The 15,079-nt window shown below is 38.6% G+C and overlaps 1 protein-coding gene across 1 annotated transcript in view; it reads right to left on the bottom strand.

The window, feature by feature from the left end:
- The window catches only part of MED12L (mediator complex subunit 12L), a 317,602-nt gene that overhangs the window by 63,861 nt on the left and 238,662 nt on the right, over nucleotides 1–15,079 (bottom strand). Inside the window, exons 16-20 of the mRNA XM_068545632.1 lie at nucleotides 11,117–11,264; nucleotides 6,671–6,789; nucleotides 5,855–5,998; nucleotides 4,836–4,999; nucleotides 1,047–1,178 (exon numbers count right to left, since the gene is read on the bottom strand). Of these exons, the coding sequence (XP_068401733.1) occupies nucleotides 1,047–1,178; nucleotides 4,836–4,999; nucleotides 5,855–5,998; nucleotides 6,671–6,789; nucleotides 11,117–11,264 (707 nt within the window). The remainder of the gene's footprint in view (nucleotides 1–1,046; nucleotides 1,179–4,835; nucleotides 5,000–5,854; nucleotides 5,999–6,670; nucleotides 6,790–11,116; nucleotides 11,265–15,079) is intronic.

Here is a 15,079-nt window from a genome sequence, read left to right as displayed (position 1 = left end):
CGGAGACCGGGGGGAGGGGCTATTTCCAGTGGGGTGGTCAGGGAGATAGAGCCCTGAACGAACTGTGTGAGGGAGCGTCGCGAGAGAGGTGACAGCAAGTGCAAAAGCCCCAAGGTGGGAGTGTGCTTCGAGTGTTCGGAGACCAATACGGAGGTCCATGTGATTAGAATGGACAGAGAGAAAGTGGTGGAAGACAGGACTGCATCCAGCAGATCCTAAAGGCTAGGTAAGGACTTTGAATTCTATTCTGAGTAGATATGAGAAGCCACTGGAAAACTTCAAGTTATTCTAGTTTCAAAAGGATAACTTTTGAAGACATGTTGAGAATACACTGAAGAGAGTCAAGGGTGCAAGCAGAGAAACAAGTTAGAAGGACACTACGATGGTCCAACCAAGAGAGGAGCACGGTGGTAGTTGCCAAGCAATGAAGAGTGGTCAGATTCTAGATGTACCTGGAAGGCAGAGTTCATAGGATTTACGAACAAGCTGGATGCAAGATACAAGACAGCAAAGAAAACTGTAATTGACTATTCTTTCCTTGCCTGCTTCCAGATTCCAAATTTATTCTGCCAGCTATTACTGTCCCCTTCCCTCCCCCAACTTACAGTTAATCATCTAAATTTCCTCAAACACCATTATGGAAGTACAGAGTCTCCAGCACCTGTCTACCTGTCGCGGGTACAAGTGCTAAGACGCAGAGAATGACAGGGAATCAGAGATGTTCTGTGAAGTAGGAAGTTCACGGAGTCAGAGAAGCAAATGCAGGGAGAAAGTAGGTACGCAAACAGTGGGGAGACAATGTTCCAAGGGAGGTAACAGCAACTGCAAAATACAGAACGTTTTCTCTTGTATCAAAACTGCAATCAGAGCTAAACATGCATAGTGATTTGGAATAGGAGGTTACAGCTACAATGAAAGATAATTCAATAGGAATTCTGGCAGATATAATTAGGATTAACTTTCATTATTCAAAAGGATGACAATTTGGTACACAAACAAATATAGGCACAATCCTATTCCTATTCTTTTGACTTTCTTCTACCCACCTGAAGAGGTCTCCAAATTTACTTCTGAGGTGGCTACATGACACATAGAGATCGTAGAGGTAGGCTAAGATGCATCTTTCTGGGGAAGAACATTCTGAGGGGTTCACCACATGCTTTACCACACCACACAATCTGAGGAGAAAAATATATGAAGAAATGAGACACTTTGCTAATATATGTTACCGCTTGGATCTTTTAGAGTGAGAATGTGTCCATGTATTACTCAAGTAAGAAAAAAGATACCAGATTGTTAACACTAATCATTATACCAAGTAAATAACTGCATAAAATATCAGTTTTCTATTATGATATTGAAACACTAAATATTTTTTTAACACTTCAGAAATGCCATTAACATTAAGAAATGAAAGAAATTCCACCATACAGAAGATATGTAGGGAGGAATCCACCAATAAAGTTGCTGTGACTAGGACACAAAAGTTGTAGGAGAGAATCTCTCATCAGTAAGAAGACTGACAAATTCCAGAAATTTGCAAAGGGCCCCATGTCCACTATGTAAAAGGGCAATTTCTTCACATCAGTAAGTCTGGGAAATCTATTTTCAAGACCATGAGCTGGTTCTGGCATGAACTCGAAGAATTCATGGTTTGAGGTCACGTTCTCCTTGTTTTTCCAAACTAGAAACAAATTTATTTTAGTTTATCTTAATAAGAATTTAAAACCCCTTCTTTTTAGTGACATTCTCCATAAGACTTGCGGTTCAGAAGTACCACTACTACTCCAATTCCCCAGATCAGAAAGATGGCCTCTTGGGCCACAATTCATACAAAACAAAAGTTCATACCACACAGAAGTAAACACTAGTGGTCCATCCACCTATCTGTGAGTCTGATTCCACTGTCACCTTGCATTCTGTTACAGGGTTCGGTACTACTACAACAGTGTCACAGATGACTCAGATTATTAAAGCTGGAAAGGGCTTTAGAAATCAGCTGATTCACCTTCCTCATTTCACAAAGAGGGCTCTGAGGCTCAGGAAGGTGATGTAGCTTGCCCACAAGGCAAAGACCTACTTCACAGCAGATCCAAAAAGAGAACTTAGGTCTCCAGAACCCCAGTCTGGAGCCCTCTCCACTGTTTAGGGGACGGGAGGGAGCCTAGCATGTCAAGGCTGAGAAGGACACTGGAGTCACAAATATCAGAGGTGGGACCGAGGAAACTATGCAAAGAAATAGCCATGCAGCATCCCAAGCCCTGTGAACTGACATCAGCAGATGCAGGTAACTGATAAAGGCTGTCAATTATAGCAAAATTGTCCCACAGTTAAGAAGAAAAGTAGACGATTCGATCAGTTGTTACCTATATAAACCAAAAAATTCCAGGTATACCCTGAAAAGCAAAGAATTATTTTGTGATTAAAGTAAACACTTATTGAAAGTTTGCTGGGCATTTACTGTATCGCAGTAAATACTGAGTGTTTGTTTCCTCAATAATGTTTTCACTTGCTCAAGGTAAGAAGAACATTTTACATTGAGATCCAATACGTTTATTCATATAAGTGCAAAAAAAAAGAAAAAGAAAAAGAAAAAAAACCCAAAATAATAATTTTGGGGAAAATACTTATCCTTACTATACATGATAAAGAACAAATATAATAAAGTGAATATCAAATATGATTTTATGAACATTTACTAGAACAAATTTAAAATGTGAAAATAAATGATAATGAAATAAATTCCAAAATAACAAACAAAAACAAAAAAATACTTGTGAAAACCTATAATATTCATTTCATGACCAACTAGAGATGGTTCCATACACAGTTTTAAAAAGTATGGTATAAATCAAACAGCATGAATGAGCTCCTAGTTAGAAAGACTTTTAGCAATCTGGGAGATTTATTAGCTATCTGATGTTGGGTACATCACTTCACCTACCACTCCATTTAACAGGCCTGAGTTTCTGTTTCTTGACTTATAAAATGGTACTAATTATTCAACCCTACAGGGCAGTTGAGGGCTATAAAATAGTTCTATATTTCCTGGATTCCAAGATGGTCATTTCCTTATATTTAAAAATATCAGGGATGTTTCAGATGTCACTTAGTAATAATCTAAGTGTATATTATCTGTGGCTATGCTTTCATATGAAGAGAAAGCTTATGGTCCACAAAAGCTAAAATATTTACTATCTGGCTCTATACAGAAAAAAGTTTGCTAACTTCTGATCTCAGAGAAAAAATTGAAGAAAGAACCAAGAATAGGAGAGACAAGATAGAAGGAAAGATTAGGAAAATATTAAATGAGGTGCCTTCAAGTGATAAGATAATATTTGTTAGGTGAGGAAGGGTGTAAATAGAGAAGAGGCACAGAAATAATAAACTTAAATCAAGCTCAATGTTAGCAAAAGTTTAAGGGCATAAATGCTACTTAAGGCTAAAAGCTGAAGTCAAGAAAAAAATGGTTCTGAAGAATCTAGGGGCAGGACAGGAATAAAGACGCAGACGTAGAGAATGGACTTGAGGACAAGGGGAGGGGGAAGGGTGAGCTGGGATGAAGTGAGAGAGTGGCATGGACATATATACACTACCAAATGTAAAATAGGTAGCTAGTGGGAAGCAGCCGCATAGCACAGGGAGATCAGCTCGGTGCTTTGTGATCACCTAGAGGGATGGGATAGGGAGGGTGAGAGGGAGATGCAAGAGGGAGGGGATATGGGGATACATGTATACATATAGCTGATTCACTTTGTTATACACCAGAAACTAACTCAACATTGTAAAGCAATTATACTCCAATAAAGATGTTAACAAAAATTTTTTTTAATAAAAAAAAAAAGAATGTATTTCTCCCCCAAGATTACAAAGTAAAAATATTTCATCTTAGGAAATGCAGTTAAAGAAAAGCACATATAATTAAGAGACAGCCTCTTTTACAAACTGAATGTAACAATAATTGGATTTAATTTGGTTATGGTTATTGACTTACATGTTTATTACAGAAACATCTTTGAGACCATAAAGAATATTATAAAAAAATATTCAAATTAAAAAAAAAATCTTTGTGTGTAGAATTAATGTGGCAGCTTTTCCTCTTCTCCTAAAAAGCTGCTGTTAAATGGGTGCCACTCTAGAATAGAGTACATGTTGATTACATGTGCTAGATTACCAAAAAAAGGCACTGTGAACCCCATGTTTCTTTTGAGCCCAGGAGGGTTGCCTTTCTTTTACATATATAAAGCTCTGGAGAAAGGAGTCTGCAGTGGACAAAAAGGAGCTCAGAATAGGTTTTCTGACAGCTCATTATACTTCTCTGGTCCCAGTAACCTCGGCCTCATTTAATGGGGGTGATGTAATTACTTGGCCCAACTTCCCTAACAGTAGTAGAGAAAACCTTAGCCTACAATTCACACAAACCGAAAAAAGACTAAGAATCAAAAAAGTCATTTATTCTAGATTAACCCTTGTCAAAAATTTCCTTTAATTTATAAAAAAAATAAAATTGAAAAGGTAAATCTATAAGATGATGTATGTGCAAAGCTTATTTGGCGTTGGATTCTCCAAATAGAAACTGAAATTACATGAGCGAAGAAGCACTCACTTATTCACCATCCATAATAAGCCAGGATGCTGGGTAGCAGAAATGACAGCACCTAGGGGGAGTGAGGTAGCCAGGCAGGCAGGCGGACTTTTCATGCTTTTATCTCATTTCCGATAAACGTTTCCTGGCATAACTGTGTTATACCTTTTTATGAAACAAACAGTACAATTTTTCTCTTAAAACCGCTATCATATCTCATCACAAATTACACATTCTAGGGTATACCAACCCTTCAAACACCTGGGCCGTCTGATCGGGATTCAGGATCAGACAACTGTGGTATCGCCTGAGAACAGCCACAATGCAGACACACAGTCCCGTCGTGTAACTTCCTGCCAGGCTGGAGGATTTCAGGAGCAGTTCGGCTTCCACAACACTCAGTTCATTCAGGAGCTACAATGGGAGAAAAGATCGAAGAAAAATGTAGCTGCCAAAACAAATAGGAAAGACGTTTATTTTTACAAACCACGGATATATTGAGTCATCCTAAAACTACTTGATCTCCTTCCTTGTCCTGCCCCAGGAACATGCACATATACAACCACAGTCTCAGCACCCCAATGAATTCACTGGTTTTTATTTTTAATACTTTATCAAATTATAGCGTTTTCCTTCTCTCTGGGCATCATGGTCCATGCAATCGAGAGGTACCCAATACTGAAACAGTTATCAAAACTTTATGGTGGTCCAAAGTTCTGGACTGGATAATTTCAGAGAAGAACATCCCCACCTCTGACTTTTTTTCCACTTTCCCCTCCTTTTCAACAAATGGAAGTTATTTATCATCATTTTCTTACTATTAACAAAGCTAACACCTTCAATAGAATAAGTCAAAGAAACCAAGTTTTATGTCTACTCACTAGAGACATAACAAATGAACTCAAGTATGTGTATAAGAAAAATAGTGGAACAAATTAATAATGCTTCATATTTTTTGCTCTTCCCTAAAATATACTCTATTATAAATAGAAAACAAACTTTGACCTTTCCCTAAGCAAAAAACAAAAGACAAACAAGAAATACCCTCAAAGCTCTCATGTTTTAAAATGACTATTACTATATTTTAGCACCAATTATAATTATTTAGTTGAAAATTATGAACACAGATGCAATGAAAATGCTAGTTGAATACTGTTGACTCAGAATGTTTCAACTCTTCAAAAATGCACCGGGTGGCTCATTTTAAACTGTACAATGCCTAGTAGGTCTGCCTTCTGAAAAAAGAGAGAAGCAGGATCCCTTTGACACCTGTATTGCAAAGTCAATGAGGCCATTGATATTCAGTGCTGGCTCCATGAGATCAAAGATGAGCTGAATATGGTGAGCCAATGGGAGATGGTACGATGTTCCTGATGCAAAGCTTGTGATTTGTTCCAGCACATTGTTAGAGATCTGTGCCAAAAAAAAAAAAAAAAAAAAATGTGAAAGTAATCATAAGACCAACAGTCCAAATAACTTTTATTTATTAAATTACTTCAATTTTTTAGGTAAGAAATGTGAATTTATACGTGATTCTACTTAGAAGTTGAAACATATTTCTACAGAAAACAAAACCATGTACAAATGCAATAATATCCTTAAAACAACTATAATTTGAAGAAATAAGCCGAGTTGTCATTAAGATCTACACCCAACCCTCCTAAAGGTAGAACAACAATAAATGCTAATTAATTTCCAGATGACATTTATTTGACTATCAATGGATTTGTAAAACAAAATAGATTTGGTTTCTTCTCAATGGCAGAGTAATTTTTCTTCAGTCATCAACAGATTTCTCCCTTATCGATAGCAATGTAGGACTAAAATGTAGTAAGTACTGCATTATAGATTATTTTATATAGTGTTGATTATTATCATATGGTAAAAATATTTCCATGATAAAAATTAATTCCTCTGAGGAAGGCAACGTGACACTTAAAACTGAACTGCTTGATAGTTTAAGACGCTTCCAAATATGTTTAAAAAATGTATTTATAAAACAAGTAAAGCCAAAAACATATATTGCATGAAAGAGATTTTTAAGGAAATATCCCAAATGCGTAATAAAACAGCTTTAATGGCTACCTGAGATGTCACTTGATGTTGATCAAAATATGAAAGGAGTTGAAGTTTTGTGAACACAGTCTCCAGTGTTGGAAATGCCTCCTGTTTGCTCTTCCTGGCTTTCTGTCCCTCATCTCCACCTAAATAAACACACAGTAGGTACATTATTTTCCATTTAATTGAAGCTCTTGACTTTAATGGATACTTTTTATTGAAGTATAACATACGAATGGAAAATTGTACAAACTCACTGAATTTCTACAAAATAAATTTATGTAATGAAACTCAAATCACAAAATCATGTACCAAAACTCCAGAAGCCCCCTCAGGTTCCCTGCAGTTACTTCTCCCTCCTCAGAGAACCAAGATCCTGACCTCTAATGGCTTGGATTAGTATTGCTCACTTTGGAACTTTATACAAATGGAATCATATGATACGTACTTTTTACATCTGGCATCTTTCACTCAAAATTATGCTTCTGAGATTGATTCGTATTGTTGAGGTAATTTTATTTTTTTTCTAAAAATTAACAATTCTCGGGACTTCCCTAGTGGCGCAGTGGTTAAGAATCCGCCTGCCAATGCAGGGGATGCAGGTTCGATACCTGGTCCAGGAAGAGCCCACATGCCGCGGAGCAACTAAGCCCGTGCACCGCAGCTACTGAGCCTGCGCGCTAGAGTCCGCAAGCCACAACTACTGAGCTCAAAGAGTAGCCCACGCACAGCAACGAAGACCCAACCCAGCCATACGTACATACATACATACATACATAAAATTACCAAAAAACTCAAAAAACAAAAAAACAATTCTCATTTATGTACTATACCTAAACTTTTGGCTATTAATGAGAAGTCCCTCTATAAACGCTTCTTACCCACGGACTTTTAAAATACGATATCAACAATGAATGGGGGGAAAAAAAATCACCGAGGCTCACATTGATATAATAGGAAACTTCACTGGCGTCTTCTTAGGAGATTCCCAAGCAGTTTAGTATGTAAAAAAGGAAATTTACACAATTCCTAACTTTTTTAGGGGTAGAAAGTAATTAAATCTCTCCACCTTAATGGAAAAGTGTTACCTTTATCAATTTAGCATAAAGAAGTTTGAAGAAAATATCAATAAGAAATACTATAAACATTGCTTATTCCAGAGGGACTCTTGCTCTTAACAGCTCTAAGGATAAGATCCAGAAATAATTAGGTCCTATTTTAAAATACTTTTAATATATGTATTTACAAACACAAATCTAAAAACAAAAAGGAAATGTTAGATTATACGATCTCCATGAAAGACCATTTCCAACACTATGATTCTAAGCAGTCAAAGCCTACTGAGAAAAAAGCCCTCTAACTCACATCATCTTATCTGGGAAAGTTTAGTTTGGGGAACAGAGTTCACTTTACTGATTTTTCTATTAAAGATACAAGAACGATTTCACTAAACTCAAAAGGCTTTGCTAATGGCAAAGGTAATGGTTTTAGAAAATAACAAGAAGAAAGGAGACTTCTCTTTCAACAATAAGCAATTGTGGTTTATAGATAGGCAAAAGACAAGCAAAAAACTCAGGCGGTTGTGTCTCCTAAAACAAACAAACTTAGAATTAAAAGGTGCTGAGTAACATAAGGTACAAGATTGTGTGTCACTTTTGTCAAATATCACCAAATGTAACGCAAATAATAAGAAAGAAGTTCATGAAACCTACTTGTTTTTCAACATCTATTCTCGAAGGTGCAAGTGGCATTTTGCCTTCAATACAGCTGTTTGCATGTCATGAGCATGTATAAAATACCCAAGTTTTGAATTTTTCATTTACTAACTTCATTAATCCAAGGCTGAAAACTTACACCAATGGTCTTGGGTACCATGAGCTATGGAAGTGAAGTTAACGTATTTATTCAGTCCTTCCTGGGACCAAAACCAAGTCTGTTACCAAGAAAAGTAACAGACTGGAGGACGTGGACCCAGCACGAGAACTCACAAATACCTCTTTTTTTGGTTTGTCTACATTAATAGGCTCTGTTTACTTTACACATAGCTAACTTCTCAAGACCTCTTATAAAAAAGATGCAACTGACTCTTGGCAATTTACATTCACTTTGAGAGAAAAATTTAAGAAATTAGTGGTGGTTCTCAAAGGAATATTTTAATGACATTTACATATTTACATAGATAATAATATAGTCATAATTCATAGATTTTCATCTGTTTTATGTTAATTTGCTTTCATAATATATATTATTGCTCTCTTGTTGCTTAATTTTGATTTTCCTTTTTTTTTTTTTTTTTTAAATCTCTAATCCTGGAAGTTCTGACTTTTATTGGTATGGTAAAACTTCATTAATGTTTTGAAAATTTACACCCAAAGATGACTAGTCAATGTAAATGTAAAATGAGATTTGAACATGTTCAACTGGAAATGTCATTTCAGCTTTAGAGTATAAATCTCCCCCTGCCCCCAGGCAAGGTCTGGTTGATCTGGGAGCGCTCCTAATGAGTTCCTCAAAATCATGTTTTTATGTGTAGCCAGAAATCAAATACATGCTAAGACAACTTCTGTTTTCCTGCCTCACCAGCCTCTTTATCAGAAGGCAGCCCACTACATCTCAAATTAACAAACATATTTCTGGTTGAGGAGTTTTATCTAAAACGTGGGAAAGACAAAAATCCCCACTGAAGGTGAACAAACATATTTCTGGTTGAGGAGTTTTATCTAAAACGTGGGTAAGACAAAAATCCCCACTGAAGATGACCCTCTCCTCAGGGGTGCATCTAGTACTGTACCGGATATCTCAAAAATTAGCGTGGAACAACAATGATTTTCTCCTGGTGAGTTCACAAGCAAGAACTGCCTATTTAAGAGACTGGTACGAAGACAGGACAGACAATAGTCTAGCATTTAAAAAAAAACTCTTTATAAAGGAAGGAAGTAGACTCAGCAGAAAAGGATTCCACGTTGCTTCCTTCCCCGTCCCACCCCTCTCAGCGTTCCAAAACCAAACATTCCACAGGACCTGAAAAGACTCTCTAAAAGTAATTTAGGTAAAAGCCCATATTACTGAACCTTCTAAAGGAGACAGTGCCCGTCCCATTCCCAAATATACAAAAAGTAGCTTCAAATATACTTTGCTAGCTAGTTGCAGGACTTCGGGATTCAGCCCATTTCCTCTTTTCTCTAACAGAGAAAACAGCAAAACAACAGATCAACAGTTTTTTTAGAGCAGTTCTTCCCCCCTCCCCAGTCTCAATAATGACAACAGGGTTTCATTTCCCTTCCACAACCTCATGGCGCCTATGTAGCACTAACTCTTTAAGAGGCCACAGAAGTGAGTTAGGGAATGCGACGCGAATAACACGAACGTAGCCTTCCCACTGTGTTCTAAGACACCAGACACCCAAAACACACATTCAGACTAAAAACCCTCGTACCTTGTTTCTGCACCTGCACTCTTACCGATGGAGAGGAAAGAGAGCTATTTGCAATAGTTATATCTGTCCCTTCCTGTGGGAAAGATCTAGTGTGGGCAAGCTCTAGTAATTCATCTAGTTAAAGTCCTAAAGACTGGATCCCCTGTGCAGAGGTTCGTAAAACAGTATTTATTCTGTACTGAACAACAAAGCAGGGTTCCTAGAGGTGGTTTATGCCATGTGTAGGAAGCGTGCTGTTTGCACAGGGAAAATCCACACTTTTTTTCCCCATTACATTATTTAAGTAACAGAGGGATAAATACCAGCGGTGGTAGTGGAGTATACATAATGATAGCATACTTTAAATCGTATGACTGTCTAATAAAATAAAAAAACTTTGAAAAGAGTAATTAGGCAAACGGGAAGTGGATAATTACAAAGTTCCAATTATATTATATGGTGACATAATACAAAGGCATAACTTCATTGTAAGAACTATGTAAAAAGCTTGGTGACAGAGCATTCCAAGTAAAGGCATTATGGAGTAAAGACCCAGTTTTCTTTTTACTTGAAATCATTTGGAGACGTGGGTAGCCTCCACTACCTACTGCAATTATTCTTCTGGATAACGTAAGAAAAGATCAGCCACTACAATGTCATGATTTTTAATTATCATGTACATATGAGTACCCAGAGCCAACTATAAGCTTGAAAAAGGATGGAACTGGGGGAATGGACCTCTTCCAGCCCAAGGGTTTTCCAACTCATTCTTCAATACTTTATGGATGACTACTGTGGAAAATTTGGGAAATATGAAAAAAAGAGGAGCAAATAAAATCACCTATATCTGTCTATAGAAGGTGCTATTTTCATGCAAGCATTACTATAAATGGAACCAAGCCCTTAAAACTTCAATGTGCTTATTCATATTTCAACGTGACAGTCATTCGGGGGAGGAAACACTCTGCTGACCGTGCCATGTATGACTCTGATAAAGACTGCGCTGAGGGGAAGACAAACGACAGCACAATGGGGGCAAATGCATTAGGGCTCCTTACCCCCGCTCTCTGTGGTGCTCTTCTTATTTAGGATTTTCAAAATATCTTTGGTAATTTTCTTCAACTGATGCCTGGCTTCTTCACGCTCTTTGCCCACTCCGTAAAGAAGGATTGTGCGCTGGTTATACTCATGACTTGAAGATTCATCCTGAAAAACAGAAAATGCATTCTGAAACCCCTGTTTAAAGGGTGGGGTTCACGGACATGATACGCGCTGACCACAGCATCTCCATGCTGGCTCGTGCGGTGGTGGCATCCCGCCCACCTTTCAATTCACCTCAACCTCCACTGGCAACACCCTTGTTTTTCCAGTTTGGAACTTGCTAAAGTAAAAAAAAAGTGTCAACTGACCTGAAGTCTTAATAGAAGCAGTTGATGTGGGCGTACCTTACAGAGTAAGTTTTGACTCTTGATTGTTTAAAATTTAACATGGTATTAATTTCACATCCTATTACATACTATCTAGTTAAACTTTTTCCTTATGGAAAATGTTATCTCTTAGCAAGCTCAGTTTTCTGCATACATTAAACATCGTTAAACATTTTATATTTAGAAAAAAAGAGGATCCTCAAGTACTTTTATTAAAAAAAAAAAAAAGTTCCATTTACTTCCAATATGACTGTGTTAAGACACATGTATATTTCTTTCCAAATGGAAAACGACAGACAGCATGGGTCTCATTAGGTGTGAGGAAAACAGCTGGAAATGCAAACACGTTCTGACACCACCTTCCTCTTCTGGACCACCTCCCCACACCTGCCCCACAGACACAGTGAATTCAAGCACTATTTTTCCCACATGGGAGAGGAAATTACTTAGTCACAGCATCACAAAAACATACACACCGCTAAACACATTCTTTAGCCAGAGTTAAATAGTCCAGGATGTGTCCTCTCTTATGCCTGGTTTTGAATTTTTCTATCTAAATTTCTCTCTTGGATCTTATACTCTTCCATTTTCTTAGTGAAATTCCTAGCTCTATCTTTCAGTTCATCTCCTTTTCTTACCATTTGTACATGTTTGCCCATGCGACGTACTTACTCTCCCTAACAGTATCTATCCCCAAGGAGCTCACATGAGGAAAGTTTTGTCCCAGGGAAAACAAACTGCACTGTGTGCACGTAAATTAGTAATGGCTGCAAAAAAGAGCAAAGTCCTTGTGACCTGGAGAACGCCAATGTTCAATTTGGAGTACTCCACGTGTGTACTCTGCACAAAGTAGCATTTTGCTTCTTTAGCCTTGAAGTAAGAGCCTGTTTCTTCTCAGTTTCTGTCACTGTTCTCTCAGTCTCTTTTTGTCATTCTGTCTTTCTCTCACCTGCCTGCATTCAAGGCACCACTTCTTGCACTGGTTCCTTTTTTGTAACATTCTATCAGAAATATACATTTGCAGACTCTGCCAATCTATCTTGCTACCATGTCCCCAAATAATTAATATTTCAGGTTGTTCAAACCGCGTAAGTCTTTTCTAGATGCTGTTATTTAATACCTTGAGTTTCAAAATCTCCTCCAAAGTTTCAAAAGGCAGACCTAACCACAGGATAAAGTCGACATAGGTAGTGATTGCTATATCTCAGTGACCTGAGCTACTTTGTCAATCTCCAACTTTTGTTGTCGTTACACAGCATTACTGATATACTCCCTGGTGGGGTGTGTACATATAAGCAAGCCCTGTAAGGGGGACAGAGGGGCGGTGAGGAAACTGCACAAAACTCAGATGCCAGTCATGTGCCCTGGTGATTGTTTTCAGTTAAGGTACCTGTCAAATGGTTCTAATGTAAACCTGTGTGTGAGGGGTGATGGAAAGATGTTAGCAACAGCTGTTTACAGAGTACCTACCTCCAGCAAGACAAGGTACTAAGAACCCTGAGAAAATGCAAGGATGAATGTTCCCTGATTTAAGGAGTACAGATTCAGTATCATAGAGGTAGCATCTGCAGAGCTCGAACCCCAAACAGGGATGGGGAGGGAAGGTATCCTGGAAAGATCCGTGTGTTCTATGAACACAGGGTACTATGGCTCCATATTGGCTCAATAACAGCCCAAGCTCAGGGTAAGAGAGAGCTGTGACTGCATCCAGGGTGTGTCACTGGCCAACGCCATGGTCCAAGATAATGAGCCTTTTTGAGCCTCAGATTCTTCCTCTGAAAAATGGTTAACACTACATACCTTATAAGGTTTTGGTGAGAGTGGCGATCTGTCTGTAAAATGCTTAGTGGCATATCAGACACAGCACCCCCTACTGTCCATTGATATTACTGCACCTCCACGCCTCCCCTGCAGGCACCCCACAGCCGCGCTGTGCTGAATTGCTCAACATTTCCCAAAGGTGCCGGGCACTTCCTTCCTTTGCTGGTCTCCTCCCGCCACCTGAAATACTCTCAACAGCCTCAACTGCAATTGTGGAAATGCTATGCATGATGACAGCGTCAGGTCCCTCCCTCTGTCAACTCAGTTTAGAGAAAGCCCTCACTGCAGAGGGAGGGGTGGAGAGGAGAGACTTTGGAGCATTTATCGCTGTGTAATTCACCTATTTTCTAGGTATCTGTTTAATGTCTGTCTTCCTCACTAGACCATTCACATTTATATTTTCCTTAATGGCACTGACTAGGTGCTTAATATTTGTCGGATGCATGAAATAATGAATAAATAAGTGGATTAATGAAGAAACATGTGACTAAAAGAATAGGCCAGGGATGAAGATAAGAAGAAAAAAAAAACTAGTTTAGTAGGAAACTTAACCTGATAACTAAGTGCTTAAAAAAACTGAAGAGGAAAAATGAGAGGCAGAGAGAAGTTTAGACCAAAAAAGTCTGTAGGGTGTAAACTAGGTCTTAGTGGTGGGAGTAAAAAATAAGAAGCAAAATCAAGAGGTATCTGAGGAAGTTAGGAAAGGATCAGGCATCTGAGTGAATGTGCATCTCACTGGATTTCAAGACGGACTCAACTAGATAAAATTTGTTGGGGTCCGGGCGGTGGGGGTGGGGGGAAGGAGTAGGTTATAAGGGCAGGGAGCTCATGAATTCACCGTTAGGTGAGAGGAATTCAAGGGGTAGGTGGAAATGTATTACAAATGTCTAGTAGGTGGTCTGACGGCGGGTCTAATGCAGAAGTGACAGCTTAGGGATAAGAGCGCTATGTAACTGGAAGGGATTCAAAACCCCCATGTTCTCTTTGGGCAGGGGTGGGGAGGGAAAACAGCTGCGATAGTGAAGGGGATAAATAAGCCATCAAATGATGGACACACACTCTCCATAGTTAATAAATAATCAGACAAGTCAAGGTCACAAAAGCGAGGGAAGGAACAGTTAACAACAGGGGTCATCAACAGTGTTGAATACAGTTAAGAAATCACAGTGGATGCTGGCTTCTCTGACTTGCTTCTTCAAAAAAAAACCACAGGTGTGAACCTCAAAAGAGAAGTTTCTCTAGAGTGGTAGGGGCAGAAGGCAGGAAACAGGAGGTTGAAGTAAGAGCAGATGGTGAAATGGTGAAGGTGAGGGAAGTAAACCACACTTCTAGTAGTTGGGTATAAAGAACAACAGCTTGAGAGAAAAGTGATCATTGTATTAGGATAACCAATGACAAACTGGTTTCAAAGCTATGTTTCAAATGAGTCTCCATAAAGGAAATCCGGACTGGAGGGCAGATAACTGACGAAAGAGATGGGCAACAGTGACCTCTTGTCTGGATTAACTTCAAAAGACAAGGACATCTTTCTACTTAACCACAGGCAAAAAAGAAAATTGGTGAAAATACAGGGAAATCTGGAGGTGAAGAAGTGAGGAACTTGAAGACGCTTGTAGTAGTTCATTGGCTCTGTTATGTTCAGGGAATTGGGCCAGAAGCAAAGCAAAGTCATGAGGTGAGAGTAAGGGGAGGGAATTAAAAAGCAAGAGAAGCCTGCATGCAGTTAGCTGGGCGAGGTGAGGGGTGGGGGGGAACCACTGGTCAACCTCTATA

This window comes from Eschrichtius robustus, chromosome 6 (genome assembly GCF_028021215.1).
Source record: "Eschrichtius robustus isolate mEscRob2 chromosome 6, mEscRob2.pri, whole genome shotgun sequence".
Lineage (NCBI taxonomy): Eukaryota > Metazoa > Chordata > Mammalia > Artiodactyla > Eschrichtiidae > Eschrichtius > Eschrichtius robustus.
Note: the sequence above shows the minus strand (reverse complement) of the source record. Positions and strands in the feature narration are given on the sequence as shown.